The 17842-nt window shown below is 47.2% G+C and overlaps 1 protein-coding gene across 5 annotated transcripts in view; it reads left to right on the forward strand.

Moving 5' to 3' along the window:
- The window catches only part of TENM4 (teneurin transmembrane protein 4), a 772055-nt gene that overhangs the window by 685774 nt on the left and 68439 nt on the right, over positions 1–17842 (forward strand). For all 5 annotated transcript variants that reach the window (XM_065678851.1, XM_065678850.1, XM_065678853.1 and 2 more), the window contains 3 exons: positions 1122–1241; positions 7976–8237; positions 14173–14440. In XM_065678851.1, the coding sequence (XP_065534923.1) occupies positions 1122–1241; positions 7976–8237; positions 14173–14440 (650 nt within the window). The remainder of the gene's footprint in view (positions 1–1121; positions 1242–7975; positions 8238–14172; positions 14441–17842) is intronic.

A 17842-nucleotide genomic window follows, 5' to 3' on the forward strand; every position in this document is an offset into this window, starting at 1 on the left:
ACCACTGCAGATACCATCCTCGGTGAAGCAGTAAAGTGGCATTTCTCACTTCAAGCTGGTAGACAGCGTGTGCAGGTGGGATGATTTAGTCTAGCTGAGATCTGGTCCTGCACCTGTAGGAACATCGGCTTTCCATCCCTGCTCTCCAGCAGGACGGCAGTGAGGAGAATCACTCACTGGCTCCCGTTGGCACACTGACACCACAATTTGCTGGTATTGCTCAGAGAAATAGTTACCTTCAGCTAAAAACTGGGTTCAGATGCTCTCCCGGACATGTGATGCTTTGTCTTTATAGGAGGTTCCTGAAGTAGCAATGACTTAGAGCTCTGGAAACAGACTTTGGAATAAGAACCTTGAAAATCTGTCTTTGGCTTTACTGTAGATTTCCTGACCGACCTTGGACAACTGAAAATCACTGTGCTTTATTTCCTCTCTCTGTAAAATACCTATCTTGCAGTATTCATCAATGTTTGTAAAGATCCTTGAAACCCTTAGATAAAAGAGCACATTACAGAGCATAGAGTAATTGGAGTAGTTGTAGCCCATAAAACAGTGCGATCTACCAAACTTGGGAAGAAAAAGCCCTTCCTGTCAGCATTCCCCAAGCAGTTCATAGGAAGCTGTCTGAACCTAGCAAATAACTGTCGTGGTTTTCCCAAGTGTGGAAGAAATGAGCTGTCAAGCCTTGGTCAGGATGCTTCTGTGGCTTTTGTGCCTTCAATATATCCATGAAGTGCTTGATAGGTTTCTATTCTCTTGGGTTTTAAAAGTGCTTTGCCTTTAATTAGGGCAATATTGTCAAGAAACTTGGTTGTAGCAAACTCCAGCGTCGTGTTGTGACTCCTACAGAAGTCCAGAGTTAATGAAGTATGTGCTGCAGCAGTTGCTTTTAAAGAGTAGGGTAAAAATTAGCCTCATTTTAGGTACTGAATGCTCATACATAGCTCCCGAGAGTCTCCAAGAGCAGCATCCCACCATCAAGAGGTACAGCGTGTCTCCCGGCTTTCCAGCGCATGAAGGCCTGGGCTTTCTAATCCATAGGAATTTCCAGCCATAAAAGTAGAGGAAAACCTGAATTTGCCAAAAAAACTTAGTATTTCTCATCACTTTTCTTCTTGCAGACACGCATGTGTGATTCGAGGCCAGGTGATGACTGCAGATGGGACCCCTCTGGTTGGAGTGAACATCAGCTTTGTCAACAATCCTCTGTTTGGATACACCATCAGCAGACAAGACGGCAGGTAGGATGTCTTTATAGGAATTGTAGTGTTCAAGCAGCAGTTTCAGCATTATTATCATCACCACTAAAGAGAAACTCCTTCCAAGAGCACATTTATTGCTGATGCCTTTTGAAGATGTCAGTGCATTATTGTTGCGGGGCTACATCTGGCTGGCAAGTGGTCACGAGTGGTGTTCCTGGTGTTCCTTGAACCTCAGGGCTCAATCTAGGACCAGTTTTGTTCAATATATGTATGAAAGATCTGGATGCAGCAGGTGAATGCACCATCAGCGCCATTGCTGATGATACCAAACTGGAGCTGCTGTTGCCTCTCTTGAGGGACAAGAGGCCTCACAGAGGGATCTGGGTAGATTGAAGCATTGGACTATGACTAATGGGATGAAATTTAACAAGTCTAAAGGTCAGATTCTTCACCTATGATGGAGTAACAGCAGGCACAAGTATAAACTCAGAGGGGAATGGCCAGAGAGCAGCAGTGCAGGAAGGGATCTGAGGATGCTGGTCAGCAGCAGACTCAGTAGGATCCAGCAATGTGCTCTGGTAGCCAAGAGGGCAAACCACATCCTGGGGTACATCAAGCACAGCTTAACCAAGTGGTCAAAAGAGGGGATTTTCCCCCTGTATTCAGCACTGGTGTGGCCTCACGTTGAGCACTGTGTGTGCAGTTCTGGGCCCCACCATGTAAGAAGGATGTGAAGGTCCATGAATGCATCCACAGGAGGGCAACAAAGCTGGTGAAGGGGCTGGCAGGAATGTCCTGTGGGGAGTGGCTGAAGACTTTGGGTTTGTCTAGCTTGGAGAAATGGGGGCTGAGGGGTGACCTCATTGCTCTCACAGCTTCCTGAGGAGGGGAAGTGGAGATAGAGCTGCTGATCCCTGGTAGCCACTGGTAGGAAGTGTTGTAGTGATATAAAGCTGCTCCAGAGGATGGTTTAGACTGGACATAAGGACATTTCTCTACCAAGAGGGTGGTCAAACACTGGAACAGGTTTCCTAGAGAGGTAGTTGATGCTCTAAGCCTGTCTGTTTAAGAGGTATTTGGACTTAATAACATGTTTTAACTTGGTCAGCCCTGAATTGGTCAGATCATTATAGGTTCCTTCCAACTGAAATAGCCTGTATTATTATTATTATTAACCTTGTGATAACACCAAGCATCTTTAGCCAACAAATGGACAATGCAGTGCCTGTACACGTAAAGAAAAGATGTCTCCTGCTCCCAACAGCTCTATTCCTGCTAATTCATGTTGAAATGATTAGGAAGAAGTCATTAAGATTACGGTTGTGTTGGAGGCAAGTGCTTAAAATCTGAGCAATCACGTTCAACCAAAACAAAAGCATTGCAAATTGGGAATGTCTTTCATCTTATCTTTTGTCTGTCAGTGCTAATTGGGTCCCTTTCTTTTAAGAACAAAAGCTGGAACATAAGGGGATCCAGCTGCACATGCTCTATGCATTCACTCCTAACCACCAGCACTTGGGAGAGGACTTCGATGTTAGCACCTCTCCGATCCGCAGCAGGGGATTGGAACTGGATGATCTCAAGGTCCTTTCCAACCCAAACCAGTCTGTGATTCTATGACTTTCATTAAAGGTTTGATTTGGCCAAAGATGATAGTTATAATGAAAGAGAGGAACATATGCTAGTAATGTGTGCTTAATGCTGCCTTGTTCAGGCTCAGGGGTGTTTGCACCTACTGATGGTGACTGGGAGGATTTCCAAGTGATGCTCCACCTCTGGGATGACATGACAGTGACATCTGGGTAATAAAGAGGCATCCCAGGAAAACTAGTGGTCTCCTTTGGAAAAGGATGCCTCTTTGCTTTGCAGTTGTGGTGTGCCTAGCACAGAGGGGCTTTATCTTAAACATTCACGTAAGCTAAACACAGACAGGGCAGGGAGGCGAGCACTGATGTCTGAGCTCCAGACCTTTCTAATACTTGAATAACAATTTCTTTCTAGTTCCTGGGTGGTGAAAGGCAAATCCCCCCTAATGCATCTATCTCTGCAGCCCCCAACATAAGAAGGATGTGGAGTTGTTGGAGCGAGTCCAGAGGAGGCCATGGAGATGCTGCGAGGGCTGGAGCAGCTCTGCTCTGGAGCCAGGCTGAGTGAGCTGGGCTGGGGCAGCCTGGACAAGAGAAGGCTCCTGAAGGGGAGACCTGAGAGCAGCTCCAGTGCCTAAAGGGGCTGCAGGAAAGCTGGAGAGGGGCTTGGGACAAGGGCCTGTAGGGCCAGGCCAAGGGGAATGGCTTGAACCTGCCCGAGGGGAGACTGAGATGAGCTCTTAGGCAGAAGCTCTTCCCTGGGAGGGTGCTGAGGCGCTGGCACAGGGTGCCCAGGGAGGCTGTGGCTGCCCCATCCCTGGCAGTGTTCTAGGCCAGGTTGGACACAGGGGCTTGGAACTGGATGGGCTTTAAGGTCCCTTCCAACCCAAACCAGTTCAGGATTCTATGACTCTATATTCTGCTGGCAGTTCAAACTAGAGATGTTTCTTTCACGCCACGTCTTTCACAGCCTCCAGCTGAGCAGGGCAGGAAGCGGTGCAGCTGGAGCAGCTGTATGCTCCACCGGTCTTCTGTGGACTGCTGGTTCCTCAGGGCTGGCTGCCAGCCTCCAGAAGTGAAATTAGTTTCAAGGAGCTGCAGTTTGCTGACTCAGTCGCTGACAGACACTGAGCTCCAAACGACAAACGTGACCGATACCAGCTGTCTTAGAGCAGGGAATCTGCAACAGAGAGGGATTCATCCTGAAGCTGGGATTTCTGTCAGCAGCTGCCGGTGGTCAGTCAAAGCTCAGACTGCGTGCTGTCAGCTCACTTTATTCACCTTCCTTTCCAGCCAGTCTGCTTCTGCAGAGTCCTTGTGCACATCTGGTGCATGACCAACGTCCAATGGATTGTCCAGTTGCAGTGCTGGAATCATTACCTCCGTAGTACACAGTGTACTTTGTAGGTAATAAATGGAAAAGTGAAAGCCTTTTTCTTAAAGAACACCAAAATCCAGGTCTTCTAAAAATTGCCTGTAGGTATTTAAGAGCATTCACACTAAAACTGTCAGGGCAGAAAAGGATGTCGACATCCCTCCTTTCTAATCCTGCTGATGTAGCGAGGAGCATTAGATGCATCTCTTAACCTTCCTAGGCCAGCCAACCAGCCTGTGAAAGGGAGATAACACTCACTTGTCTTCCTCCCTGATTGTTACGGCCTTTATTAAATACTATTTGTAAAGCACTTTCAAAATCAAGTCAAGAATTATTGCTATTCCAGTGACTATTGTGCATTTTGATGGGTTTCAGTTAATTTTCTGAATAGAGCACGACTTCTCATCAGCTTTTGCACAGTGCAGTTTTCATGTGATGGAGTCACTTTGTTTTAAGAAGGTGATGCTCTTAAGCAAGAAGGAGTTTCACCTGAGCTACAGCAGCAGATTCCATGCATCCCCAGTCCATAGCAGTGCACAGTCACTTGGGGTCACCTGGAACATCTTCAATGTCATTCTGGTTTGGAGATAAAATGGGAGCACTCATGCAAGCAGTTACCTTGTTCCAGGGGTTATGAGCTAACTGCATTAAACTCACTGGCTTTATTATCTGGCATATTCACCATAGGAATATCTATTCTTGAAAACATGTGCTGAGTTGCCTTAAATTGAGTTAGGAAATCAGTTCACTGATAGCAGAGCAGGAAGTGTGGTTGTAAAGTTAAGGGGGTTTAAAGACAGGATTGCACAGCTTGGTTCCTCAACTGCTTTAGTTGCTTCAGGTTTGGGGTTTTGGGGTGGGTTTTTTGGCATGACCAAGTTTCAAAGTGAGCATCGTAAGTAAAATTTCAGGTTCAGAATTAGAGTGAACTGAATTTTTCACCCCTGTAAGTGGGTTCACTGCATTCCTGGTCTCTGCGAGTAGGTTTTGCTCCCGTTACAGTCCTCACATACAACCTCTAATCCTGGTCCTATTTAAGTCATATTACTTAGTCTGAGCTTTGATAACTTCAAGGCTTTCACATGATTTTAGCCTAATTACTGGGACACAGCCTTTTGTCAGATTAACAAGGCATGAAAGTAAAATGATAACTCTCAAACCACTCTGTTTTATGCATTTCTCTGTAAAGCGAAGTTAATCGATGGATCGAAGTATCCACACTGGCTTATAAGCCATCTTTTTACATAAAGCTTCAAATTTGATGAAGTTTTGAATCAAATTTGATTTCAATTTGCTAGTTTATAAAGGCTGCAAGTCCTCAGGATCCCATGGCTGTAGGCACAGTGTTAATAACATCAGGAAAGCCTCCAGACTCTTTCAGGGTGGTGTATCTGCCATCACATGCTGAAACTCAGACCAAATCCATGAGCTATCAGAGCCAAGGAGATGAGAAAGAGCTACGCTGTCCTGTGGGGTGTTTTTCTTTGAGCCTGCTTTGTCAATAAAGACAGAATCTCATTCCTTGGCCTGTCTCTCCAGAGTCTTTTAAGCAAAACAGACCAATATGACTGTACAACAAGTGTGATTTGTTTCCGGAGTGATAAGAAAGACATCAGAGATCGGCAGCAAAACCAGAAATGAAATGAGCTCATTCCTTCAATCCCAAGATGCTCATGTTAAACTGAATTGCACTAAAGGAAGCTGGGAGGAAGGTGGCTTCAGTTTGGGGTTTTCTGTTGGGTTCCGGGTTTAAGCTTTCCTTCAGTTCATCAAGGTAACTTCAAAGCTGCACCCTGTGACTCTGGAACAACAGGCTCATAACAACAGATGCTGCTAAAAAAATCACTGCCCTGCCCTGTGTCTGTTTTCACAGCTGCTGGAGCCTGACGTGGAGGTGGTGCTTTCCCTTCTGCATCCTGCTTTGGGGCTGCAGGAGATGCGAGGTCATTTCCCCCCCAGGAAGGTTCCCATCCCTGCCTCAGGCTCTACAGAGCCAAGAACCTCTCACAAAGGAGGTAATGGGAGGTGTTTCCAGACAAAAGCCCCTCTTCCCACTTGCCTAAAAACTTGTTGAGCACCGTTTGTACTGTTAGTTTCTTCCCTCCCGTTGCCCCTTTCAGTGCCCGCATTCCTGCAGAGCAAGCTTCTCCCTCCCAGCTGAAGGCTTTGCCAAATGCTAATTGACTGTTAAAAATGTTCTCATCAAAGTACAAATGCTGAGCAGCTTTGCTGGCAAGGACCGGCACGTTCCTCCATCAGGCTGCTGCGAGCCAAGCTCCATAGGTCTGGGAAGCTGATGCCCCCACTTGAGTGATAGAATAAACACGTCTTTAGGTTTTTCAAATGCTTTCCACTCCCTCCCATGGACTCAATTTCACATTGTTTCCTGAATAACTGGCTTTTCATTGTTACATTTACTAAATGGTTCTTCAGTCTCTTAGCCGTCAAAAAATAGGTTCTTCTTGTATGATTGTTTGACAAAGATTTTGGGTTTCAGAAACAGTTCAGACCCCGTGTTGCTCCTTTGGGATTTTTGCAGCCTATCTGAAAGCTTCATAATTCATTTAGAAATGACTTTAAATGCTTCTTGCAGCTTCTTTCTTACCTTGTGATTGCAAGGTGCATTGAGTCTGGCTTGGGGCACTTTCAGATGCTTTCAGATCCTGGTTCCTATGCACAGAGAGGTACTTAAGCGCATGAGGAGCTCTGCTGAAGCCAGCAAGCCTGTTCACGTGCTTCAAAGCTGTGTGACTGTCATACATTAGCGCCAAGCATCGAAAGTGAGAAGCAAGGATGGGAAAACTTTCTTTGCATGAAATATGCATTTGGCATTGCCACTGAATAGATACTGAGAAGGAAAACAGAGAAGAAAACAGATCTTCACATTGTGGTGAAATCCCTTCTTTTCTCAGTTAACACCTCCTTTTCGAGTCTATGCATACTAGATGCATCTTGTAATTCAGACAATCTCCATCTCCGGCAAGATGTGGAGTTTGAATGCAAAATGAAGCAAAAACCCTAATCCCAACATCTTTACATCCAAGGGATGAGTATTTTCCTTATCAGGGTAACATCCTTTCACACCATGCTGGAGGTCTGCTGTAATATTATCCAACACTAACACAGGCAGAAAAGTCCTTGTGGCTGGAGGTAGCATAGGGTGAAGTTGCAGACGACAGGCAGTGAATTATCTGCCCTGTTCTCATTGCTTAAGAGTCACAAAAGGCAACACTGAGTGCTCTGGTACAGAGGCTGCCTGCATGGTGTTCATTTCTTTCCTGTGCCTGGTACACTGAACTTAGTCCATGCCTGGGTTCCACATGTTCCCTGGGTTGCATTCGGTATTATGCAGGTTAGCAGTGATGCCAAGACAATTTATATGGTGGTGTGTCAGAGAAACCGCTTTCCAAATGGTTTCCTTCATCATGTGAATTGATCCAATCTGTGACTGGGTTTGGATGATAAATACTTTAAAAAGAAAGAAGAAAAGCAAATGTATGGTCAAATAACACCAGAAAAGCACTAACAAAGATAAACATTTGTCTCCAAAAAAGGGGTGGGTATGGTTTTAATATACACGAAGACAACACGCGAAGAAGCTGTTTGTACTCCTGCCTCTGCAGCTTGCTTTTAATCAGCTAAAGCTCCTGTGGGATACAGGTTTTAGGCTTGTAAGATGTGGCTGGTGTTTCTTGCAGTGATTTTCCAAGGGACCCTTGCTAGGGAATTGTTACAGACAGACGGGATGGTACTAACTGGTGCCGTAACTAGAGTTACGGAATGCTAACTTAGTATCCCCTCTCTTTAAATAGCTTTGATCTCGTGACCATCGGTGGGATCTCCATCATCCTGCACTTCGAGCGGGCTCCCTTCATCACCCAGGAGCACACCCTGTGGCTGCCGTGGGATCGCTTCTTCGTGATGGAAACCATCGTCATGAGGCACGAGGAGAATGAGATCCCAAGCTGTGACCTCAGTAACTTCGCCCGGCCCAACCCTGTGGTCTCCCCATCTCCGCTAACAGCTTTTGCAAGTTCCTGCTCGGAGAAAGGTCCTATTGTTCCTGAAATCCAGGTATGGACCGTCTGAATCGAGGAGAAAATAATCTCCTTTCTGTGCTGCTTTTGCTTTCTTTGAGCAAAACAAACACAACTATTCCCTTGCTTTCCTAAAAAGCATTCCATGTTGCACCGTTCTCAGATGTTTGCCAGGATTACTCACTCACAAGCACACACAGAAGGTTTATTTTCCCTTATCCCTCAGAGATGGAAGCAAAGCACTGTGGCCAACAGCAAAAACCTCGTTTGGCTCTGCTTTGCTTTCCCCTCTCATCCGCAGGAGGTGGGCTGGGACCTTCATGTAACCCACAACAAGCCTTCAGGCAGCCCTTTGACTGATGGGTCGCTTATACTCTAATGCCTTTCTTCTGTTGGGGAGCTGATTTCATGCACTGGGCATTACAGAGCTCAGTGGTGGATGGTCGGGTGTGAACTTTCTCAGGGTTTGGAGGCAGTCCCCTCACTCTCCAAAGCTGCTGAGATGTGCAATCAGCCAGCAGATGGCTGGCCAGCAGCCAGCCTGCGGAGCACCCGGGGTTTCATTGCATTTCCTGACATTCGGGAGCAAAGCAAGAGGGTTACTTTTAATCCGTCATCCCCCTTTTTCCCTATTTAGGGAAGTGTGAGTCAGATAAAGTACTTTTAACAACCTGCTGTGGATTCAAAGTATTTTGCCAAATGGGAAGTTGGGTTTCAAACTGAATAGGACAAACAACTGAATTATCCATTTTCACAGAATCATAGAATAGTTTGGGTTGGAAAGGACCTTAAGATCATCCAGTTCCAACCCCCTGCCGTGGGCAGGGACACCTCACACTAAACCATGGCACCCAAGGCTCTGTCCAACCTGGCCTTGAACACTGCCAGGGATGGAGCACTCACAACCTCCCTGGGCAACCCATTCCACTGTCTCACCACCCTCACGGTAAAGAACTTCTTCCTTATATCCAATCTAAACTTCCCCTGTTTCAGTTTGAACCCGTTACCCCTTGTCCTGTCACTACAGTCCCTGATGAGCTGTCCATCCCCAGCATCCCTACAGGCCCCCTTCAGACACACTGGAAGCTGCTCTGAGGTCTCCACGCAGCTTCTCTTCTCCAGACTGAACATCCCCAACTTTCTTAGCCTGGCTCCATACGGGAGGTGCTCCAGCCCCTGATCATCCTCGTGGCCTCCTCTGGACTTGTTCCAGCAGTTCCATGTCCTTTTTATGTTGAGGACACCAAAACTGCACACAATGCTCCAGGTGAGGTCTTATGAGAGCAGAGTATTATTTTCCTTAAAAACACTTCCTGTGTTGGAATACATGGATGCAACAGCATTTAAGCTTTCCTTTATTTGGCATGTTTTGCCCTGGGTTGTAGACACCAGCATTCACCATGCCAAAGAATCATAGAATGGTTTGGGTTGAAGGGACCTTAAAGCTCATCCGGTTCCAACCCCTTGTCAGGGGCAGGGACACCTTCCACTAGAGCAGCTTGCTCCAAGCCCCTGTGTCCAACCTGGCCTTGAACACTGCCATGGATGGAGCATCCAACCTGTGCCAGCGCCTCACCACCCTCATCATAGATGTTTAGTGCCATTTGAAATGTCCTGCAGATACCCTGCTTGGCCTCCAACTGCCAATCCAGCATGATTCCCCTATCAGTGTCCAGCATTATATCTGCCAAACCCTTGTGAATGCCAGATAACTTGGACATCCCAAATTGCACCAAACACCTGTAGTTATGGGATCTAATTAAGACCTAAGTGGGAGTAATTTTGAGACTATGGCGCCTAAATAAGGTGCTCATGTGCAGTCATCTGGATGTGTGCTAGATGTCCAAGCTCCCATTAAAGCTGCCTGAAACCTAATCAATATCATTAATAGAGCCTACAGACTAATTAAGCTGACCATTTTGAAGGTGTCTGGTTCCCACTGATGGTATCAGTTAGATCTCCATTGACTGTAATTGATGATTATATGCCCACCTCACTTCACACACTTACATGCCAACGTGTGAATTTAGATGCCTTGAACCAGATTGAATCCCACTCTCAAGCTAATGTGGCCACACCAACCTCCTGAAAAGCCTATCTCTGCCTGCTTGCCATGAAGAGCACTAGTACAGTTCAGAGGAGCCTGCTAGCCAAGTTTAGATAAGATAAAACCCACACATGATGAACACTATTTTTTGCACATGCCAAATGATTGAGGCAAAACCTAAGTAAAGCAGTATTGGGCCTCAAATATAAGCTGAAGGTTAACAGAATTTGTGGTGTAAGAGTATACAACATATACAACGCAATCTGACTTATGGCAGAGTACTTCAGTCCATAAATGGACTACTTTACATTCCTATACTGGATATATCTGCTATAAAAAATAACCTAAATGAGCATCCGTGGCAGTGTTCAAGGCCAAATTGAATGGGCCTTGGGCAACCTGGTCTAGTGGAAGAGCAGGGGGCTGGAACTGGATGATTTTAAGGTCCTTTCCAACCCAAACCCTTCAATGATTTTGTGACTCTCTGACAGTTTCTGCAGCTGCATTTTATAATAGGCAGCTCACAGTGGAGAAATATGAAGTGCAAAAGGTGTGAGCAAAAGGCTGGGAGGAGGTGCCAAGCAGATGGCAGGGCTGAGGTTTTGACAAGTGAGCAGACAGAAGCTTCATGAGCTCCAACAAATAGCATCCTCTACCTGGATGCAATCAAAAGACAAACTAACACATTTCAAGTGTTTGATTCAGGTGCCTAAAGGCAGATTTGGTGCCATTTAAGATGCTCTGATGTGTCCCTCCAGGCCTCCAGGCTGTAGCTTCATAAAGACAAGAGATCTCAGGAAGTTCCATGTTAGATCTGTCATCCCCTTGCAGAGGCTTTAGATACCATAGGACATCTTGAAAGTGCTACATGTCTGTGTTAAGCCCCTGAATCAGACCCTAAATGCTTTTCTGTCTCAGTATTCCTTCTGAGCATCATACTAGAAGAAAAGCTTGTTCCTTGCCTTGTCTGCTGGCAGGTGAAGAGTAACTGTAAGAGAAATGTGTAACCCACACACAGAAATAAGATTTTCTACGTTGTCTCATGCAAAGAGTGGAAGAATTGATACTGACAGAGCCATAGATCAACACCCAGCAGTGAAGGGGACACGGAAATGGGGAAGCTGTGAAAATCCCTACTAAGCCTGAAGAACCAGTTCTCCTGACCAGCTTGGTGGCAGGACCACTTTTAGAGATCATATTGGTTAGGCTTCAATGAATTCCAAGAGCCCTTATCTTTCGCCAGGACCCCAGATGCACCATGAGCATTGATCTGGGCCAAACAGCAATTACCAAATAGAAATAAGGGCACAATTCAGCTGTTGTTACTTTTTGGTGCACTCTGAGTATTTTAAAGCTTCTTCCCCTCTTCTCCCACCAATGTCCTACTGGATTATACTCCCCCCACGAATGCCCTGCTTTGTTGCTAGTTTATCACTACTTGCAAGCTACAAATGCATTTCGGATAATCTGAATTACCATTTGAATCCTCTCTTCAAGTCTTTAAACACAGCCCCTTGTGCTGCTCAGCGCCTCGGTACCGCAGTGCTGACCCGTCCTTTGGAATAGCAGACAGCAGAGACAGATCATGACAGAAAGGAGTAATTATATCTGACAGGGATTTGAACCAGACACTGCAAATAGTAACTCCATGACAATTATTTCTGCCTGGCTTTTTCCTAGAGGGATTACATATGAAGACAGATTCGATACAAGGGACCACCTTTACTGCAGCTTGGCTCAGTTGGTCTCTGGTTGACGTTGGTCCCAGCCCAGCTTGTTGCTGAGCTCATAAAATACACTTCAGAAGTCCTGGGTTTTTCCCAGTTCTGTCATTTTGGAGCCTCCTAAGCACTGAGATATGTAAATTGAAAAGGCTGCATGAGGGGAAGTAAATATTTATGAGCACAGTGGAATAGTGCTTTAACTTCTGGATGTGTCCGTTTGTCAAGTGCTGCAACCCTCCGAGGTGTAAGTTATCACTTGAACAAGTGTTGGGCCTTGGGTAATAGCTTTGAAGAGGTCTTTTCAGGGGGCAGGTAACAAGATTTGTCATTATTGATAACACTAAGCAGAAAACCTGTGAGGGGTGAGCAACTTGTCATGCCAGGGTGGTTTGCTGCTCCCGTGTAGGAGTTGAGTATAGGAGCCATGTAGCTTGGGTAACACCAGGATGGGTGGATGGATGGATGGATGTCTTGACCTACATGCCTTCGAGCCTCCATGCCCTTAATATTATGGAAGCTGTTTATTGTAGGGAAGTATTTTCACAGCTCATTTAGGGTCCAGCACGCTAAAGTGTCTCAGAAGTGGTACAGGAAGGAACAGTGCCAACTGTGGCCTTCCGACACATCCCACTAATAGACCACGTTTTCTTTTGCAGCTCACTGCAAAGCTTCTACCTTCATCTCTCAGACTGTGCCAAGGGTTCCTGGCTTGTGCTGACAATGTCCATGTTGGGTGCTTAGCTAAGAGTGGCATTTCCTGGGAAGTGACAAAATATGTTTCTCCTAAGACTTAAGACAGAAATGCCCTTTTTTATCAGTAGTTTGCATGGTGTCAGGGGTGACTTCCACAAAGTTTCCCTGCTTTGCTCCAGCTACAAGTGTGGGAAGTTTTAAGATCTGGTTGTACTTTAGCAAGTAAATTAGCTGAGAATCCCGTCTTTACTGAGACCTCTCTGTTCTCAAAGCAGAATAGGGCAGACAGAACTTCCCCTGTTGTTTGTCTACTCTTTTGTGAAACTCTGTACTGGAATAGAGACCTGTGAGATCACTGTCCCAGTCATTCAGATATACCCACACTCATTGGTGGAGGAGAAAATGAAGTAAATCACCTGGAATATAGAGGAATTTGGGAAAGGAAGGGAAGCAACAGCACAAGGGAAGGGAAAGGGGTTGATGGTGGTAGGTCAGGCCAAGAGCTTCATCACACAGGTCAAAGGGGAAGGAATTTTAAGCAGGGACCAGGATGTCAGACAGGGACTCTTCCATCAGGGACTGTAGTGATAGAACAAGGGGTGAAGGGTTCAAACTGAAACAGGGGAAGTTCAGGTTGGATGTAAGGAGGAAATTCTTTCCTGTTAGGGTGCTGAGGCACTGGAATGGGTTGCCCAGGGAAGTGGTGAACGCTCCATCCCTGGCAGTGTTCAAGGCCAGGTTGGACAGAGCCTTGGGTGCCATGGTTTAGTGTGAGGTGTCCCTGCCCATGGCAGGGGTTGGAACTGGATGATCTTAAGGTCCTTTCCAACCCAAACCATTCCAGGATTCTGTAAGCAGGAGCAAATATGAGGTGAGAAAACAATGATCCTGACACAGGAAAGGCTGGAGGTAGATCAGGCAAAGAGGGTCAGAGGTGAGGTAGGAGAGGAGCAGGGTCAAAGAGGGAGAAATGGGCAAGTCAGAGGAGGGAGGGTGGAAGCAAGATTAACCAATGACATGGAGAGAATGGCAGGTTATGATCGGGGCCAGGGAACATTCATAAGGACACAGGGCAAGTAGGGCTTGATGTTTTACTGGGAAAAAGAAGCCAGGAGCAAAAATTAGCAGCCATAGAAACCTAGAAGACTAAGACAGAAAATGGAAGCTAAACTGATGGGCTGGGATTATCTCAGACTCCAAGCTCCTTCAGCCATGGGTGCTGGGATTCCTTTGGACAGTGAGTCCCATTGTAAATAATGACTTCAATGAGATACTTTGGTCTCCTGCTGTCCCGTGTAAGAGAGATGGAGAAAGATGAGGGCATTCCTTGCTTCCACAACTAATCCTATAAATTACATATATGGTTTTATACTTGATGCCTAATGGGCTGTTTTTCTAGACGTGTCTACCAGAGCTTTTGTAAAGGTGTGTTTGATAAATTACAGCTTTACTGCCTTTTCCTGTCTGCTCGCTGCTGGTTCAACACCTCCTGGATTGGTTTTCCACAGGCTCTACAGGAGGAGATTAATGTTTCTGGCAGTAAAATAAAAGTGAGTTACCTGAGCAGCCGCACAGCTGGCTACAAATCAGTGCTGAGGATCAGCATGACCCACCCCACCATCCCCTTCAACCTCATGAAAGTCCACCTCATGGTGGCCGTCGAGGGACGCCTCTTCAGAAAGTGGTTTGCAGCAGCACCAGACCTGTCCTATTACTTCATCTGGGACAAGACAGACGTCTACAGCCAGAAGGTGTATGGGCTCTCAGAAGCCTTTGGTAAGTGACCCCAGGGCTTGTGCTCTTTTTAGAAGCAGCTGAGTGGCAATGCACAGACCTTGTCCTTGATCATAGAATGCCGGAATGGTTTGGGTTGAAGGGACCTTAAAGCTCATCCAGTTCCAACCCCTGCCACGGGCAGGGACCCCTTCCACTGGAGCAGCTTGCTCCAAGCCCCTGTGTCCAACCTGGCCTTGAGCACTGCCAGGGATGGGGCAGCCACAGCTTCTCTGGGCACCCTGTGCCAGCGCCTCAGCACCCTCACAGGGAAGAGCTTCTGCCTAAGAGCTCATCTCAGTCTCCCCTCGGGCAGGTTAAAGCCATTCCCCTTGGCCTGGCCCTACAGGCCCTTGTCCCAAGCCCCTCTCCAGCTTTCCTGTAGCCCCTTTAGGCACTGGAGCTGCTCTCAGGTCTCCCCTTCAGGAGCCTTCTCTTGTCCAGGCTGCCCCAGCCCAGCTCTCTCAGCCTGGCTCCAGAGCAGAGCTGCTCCAGCCCTTGAAGCATCTCCATGGCCTCCTCTGGCCTCGCTCCAGCAGCTCCACGTCCCTCTTGTGCTGCTGCCCCAGAGCTGGATCAGGGCTGCAGGGGGGGGTCTCCCCAGAGCACAGCAGAGGGGCAGGATCCCCTCCCTGAGCTGCTGCTCACGCTCTGGGGGTGCAGCCCAGCACACGGGGGGGTTCTGGGCTCAAGCGCTCACTGAAGCCGGGTCATGGGGAGCTGCTCCTCACCCAACACCCCAAGTCCTTGGGTTGCTCATCCAGTGATGCTCAGGGCTGCTCCATCCAGTGTCTGCCTGGCCTTGTCAGGCATGATTTGTCCATACTGAAGCCATGTTGGCTGTCATCACCCACCTCCTTATTTTCCATGTGCCTTAGCATAGTTTCCAGGAGGATCTGCTCCATGATCTTGCCAGGCACTGAGGTGAGACTGACTGGCCTGTAGTTCCCCTAGTCTTCCTTTTTAAAAATGGGGTTATATTTACCCTTTTCCAGTCAGTGGGAGCTTCACCAGACTGTCACAACTTCTCAAATATGATGGCCGAGGCTTGGCAACCACATGCACCGGTTCCCTCGGGACTTGCAGATGCACCTTGTCAGGCCCCATTGACTTGGGCACTTTCAGGTTTCTTGGAAGGTCTTGAACCTGATCTCATACAGCAGCTCTTCATTCTCCCAGTCCCTGCCTTTGCCTCCTGTGACTTGGGCAGTGTCACTGGAGCACTTGCTAGTGAAGACCGAGGCAAATAAGTTGAGTACCTCAGCCTTGTCCATATCCCAGGTAACCAGGTCTCCTGTTTCCTTCCAGACAGGACCCACATTTTCCTTGGTCTTGTTTTTATTACCAATGTACCTATAGAAGCTTTTCTTGTTGTCCTTGTTGTCCCTGGCCAGCTTTAATTCTATCATCAGATTGGTATGGTCCATACTGCTAACACATGAAGTGGTCCCTGCTGGGTCACTGCTGTTTCCTTGGAGAGGATTGGGCCCAGCTGCTCAGACAGCACACATTTCCCCAGCAGATGAATACTGCTCTGTTCTCTGGCTCATGGCCCAGCACATACATCCTGAGCTGCTGCCATCATACTCGTACAGAAGGAATGAACTAGGATTTAGAGGCATTTGGCTACCTGTCACCTATAGCCAAAAGCTGTCAGCACTGCTTTGAAAGAAATGTCTAGAGCTGAGCCCTGTCTTCATTCTTCCTTGTGCCTGACCTTCAGGATTGCTCTAATCATAGAATCATAGAATCATAGAATCATAGAATAGTTAGGGTTGGAAAGGACCTCAAGATCATCCAGTTCCAACCCCCCTGCCATGGGCAGGGACACCTCACACTAAACCATCCAACACAAGGCTTCATCCAACCTGGCCTTGAACACTGCCAGGGATGGAGCACTCACAACCTCCCTGGGCAACCCATTCCAGTGCCTCAGCACCCTCACAGGAAAGAATTTCCTCCTTATATCCAATCTAAACTTCCCCTGTTTAAGTTTTAACCCATTACCCCTTGTCCTGTCACTACAGTCCCTGACGAAGAGTCCCTCCCCAGCATCCCTATAGGCCCCCTTCAGGTACTGGAAGGCTGCTCTGAGGTCTCCACGCAGCTTCTCTTCTCCAGGCTGAACAGCCCCAACTTCCTCAGCCTGTCTTCATACGGGAGGTGCTCCAGCCCCTGATCATCCTCGTGGCCTCCTCTGGACTTGTTCCAGCAGTTCCATGTCCTTTTTATGTTGAGGACACCAGAACTGCACACAATGCTCCAGGTGAGGTCTCACAAGAGCAGAGCAGAGGGGCAGGATCACCTCCTTCAACCTGCTGGTCATGCTCCTTTTGAATCTTAGTTTCCTCTTTGTTACCCATTCAAGAACACCATCCCAAACTGGAGTATGGTGCTCTTCTTATACCTTGTGCATTGATTTACATCTGCAAAAGACTGTCAGAAGCTGCAAGGCCGAGAGTAAGAAGGCTCTGCATAATCAACGTGCTTATTACTGTAAGCACTGTGGCCCCTGCTACCCACTCTGCAGGGGCAGAAGCTGAAGTCCATGGTGGGGCAGGAAGTTCTGCTGTGAATGAATGCAGACGCACTCCATTCCTCTTCCTACTTCCATCTCAGACCTCACCCACTGAGCCCTGTGTGATGGTGGTGGAGAGAAGAGCATACCTTGAGTACAGTGAGCAGGGGAGATGCAGCTCTGCAGTGATTGCTTCCCACCTGATCAGCAACCAGAGGACATTCACTTACAGGTCTTTGATAGGCTAGACTGGATCTTTTAGGCTGCCGAAAATATGATACCAGCAAAATGGGAGAGATCCCAAATGAGCAAATAGAGCTCTTGTTGAAAGAAGGAATGTTGACTGATGCCTCATAGCCAACTGAAGATAAGTCTTTTTAGAGGAGCTGTAGAGGGCCTTGTTTTCTAGGAGGAAGAATGGGTGCCTTCCTCCCGCTCAGGCTCAGCTACCTTGGGCAGGCTGGATGATACAACCTGCTGAGCCTTATCCAGTTTGGAGTCCACACTGAGAAACATCTTGGTGGCATATCCTGACAGGCTGCGTTTACATCTTTAAAATCAGCATTGGGTCCTGGAGTGCTCCATGACATAGCTCTGCAGCCTGAGAATACTCAACCACATCTGAGGACATCATCATTCAGGCTTTCAGTGGTGTCCTGCTCTAGAAGAGTGGAAAATGCCAAGCCTTCATTTCCTAAATTACATCTTCCTGCGATACTGTCTGACCTGGTAAAAGGCTGTATTTGGTGAGGGATCCTGAGTTCACTCAGTGCTCAGCACTTTTCAAGGAGGCTGAGAAACTTGTAAAATCAGACCTTTATTTTTGTCTAGTAATAAAAAGTGAGCTATGTAATTGCTTCTCATTGTGTAGGACTTGCAGCTCTGCT

The sequence above is a fragment of the Lathamus discolor genome, chromosome 4 (genome assembly GCF_037157495.1).
Source record: "Lathamus discolor isolate bLatDis1 chromosome 4, bLatDis1.hap1, whole genome shotgun sequence".
NCBI lineage: Eukaryota > Metazoa > Chordata > Aves > Psittaciformes > Psittacidae > Lathamus > Lathamus discolor.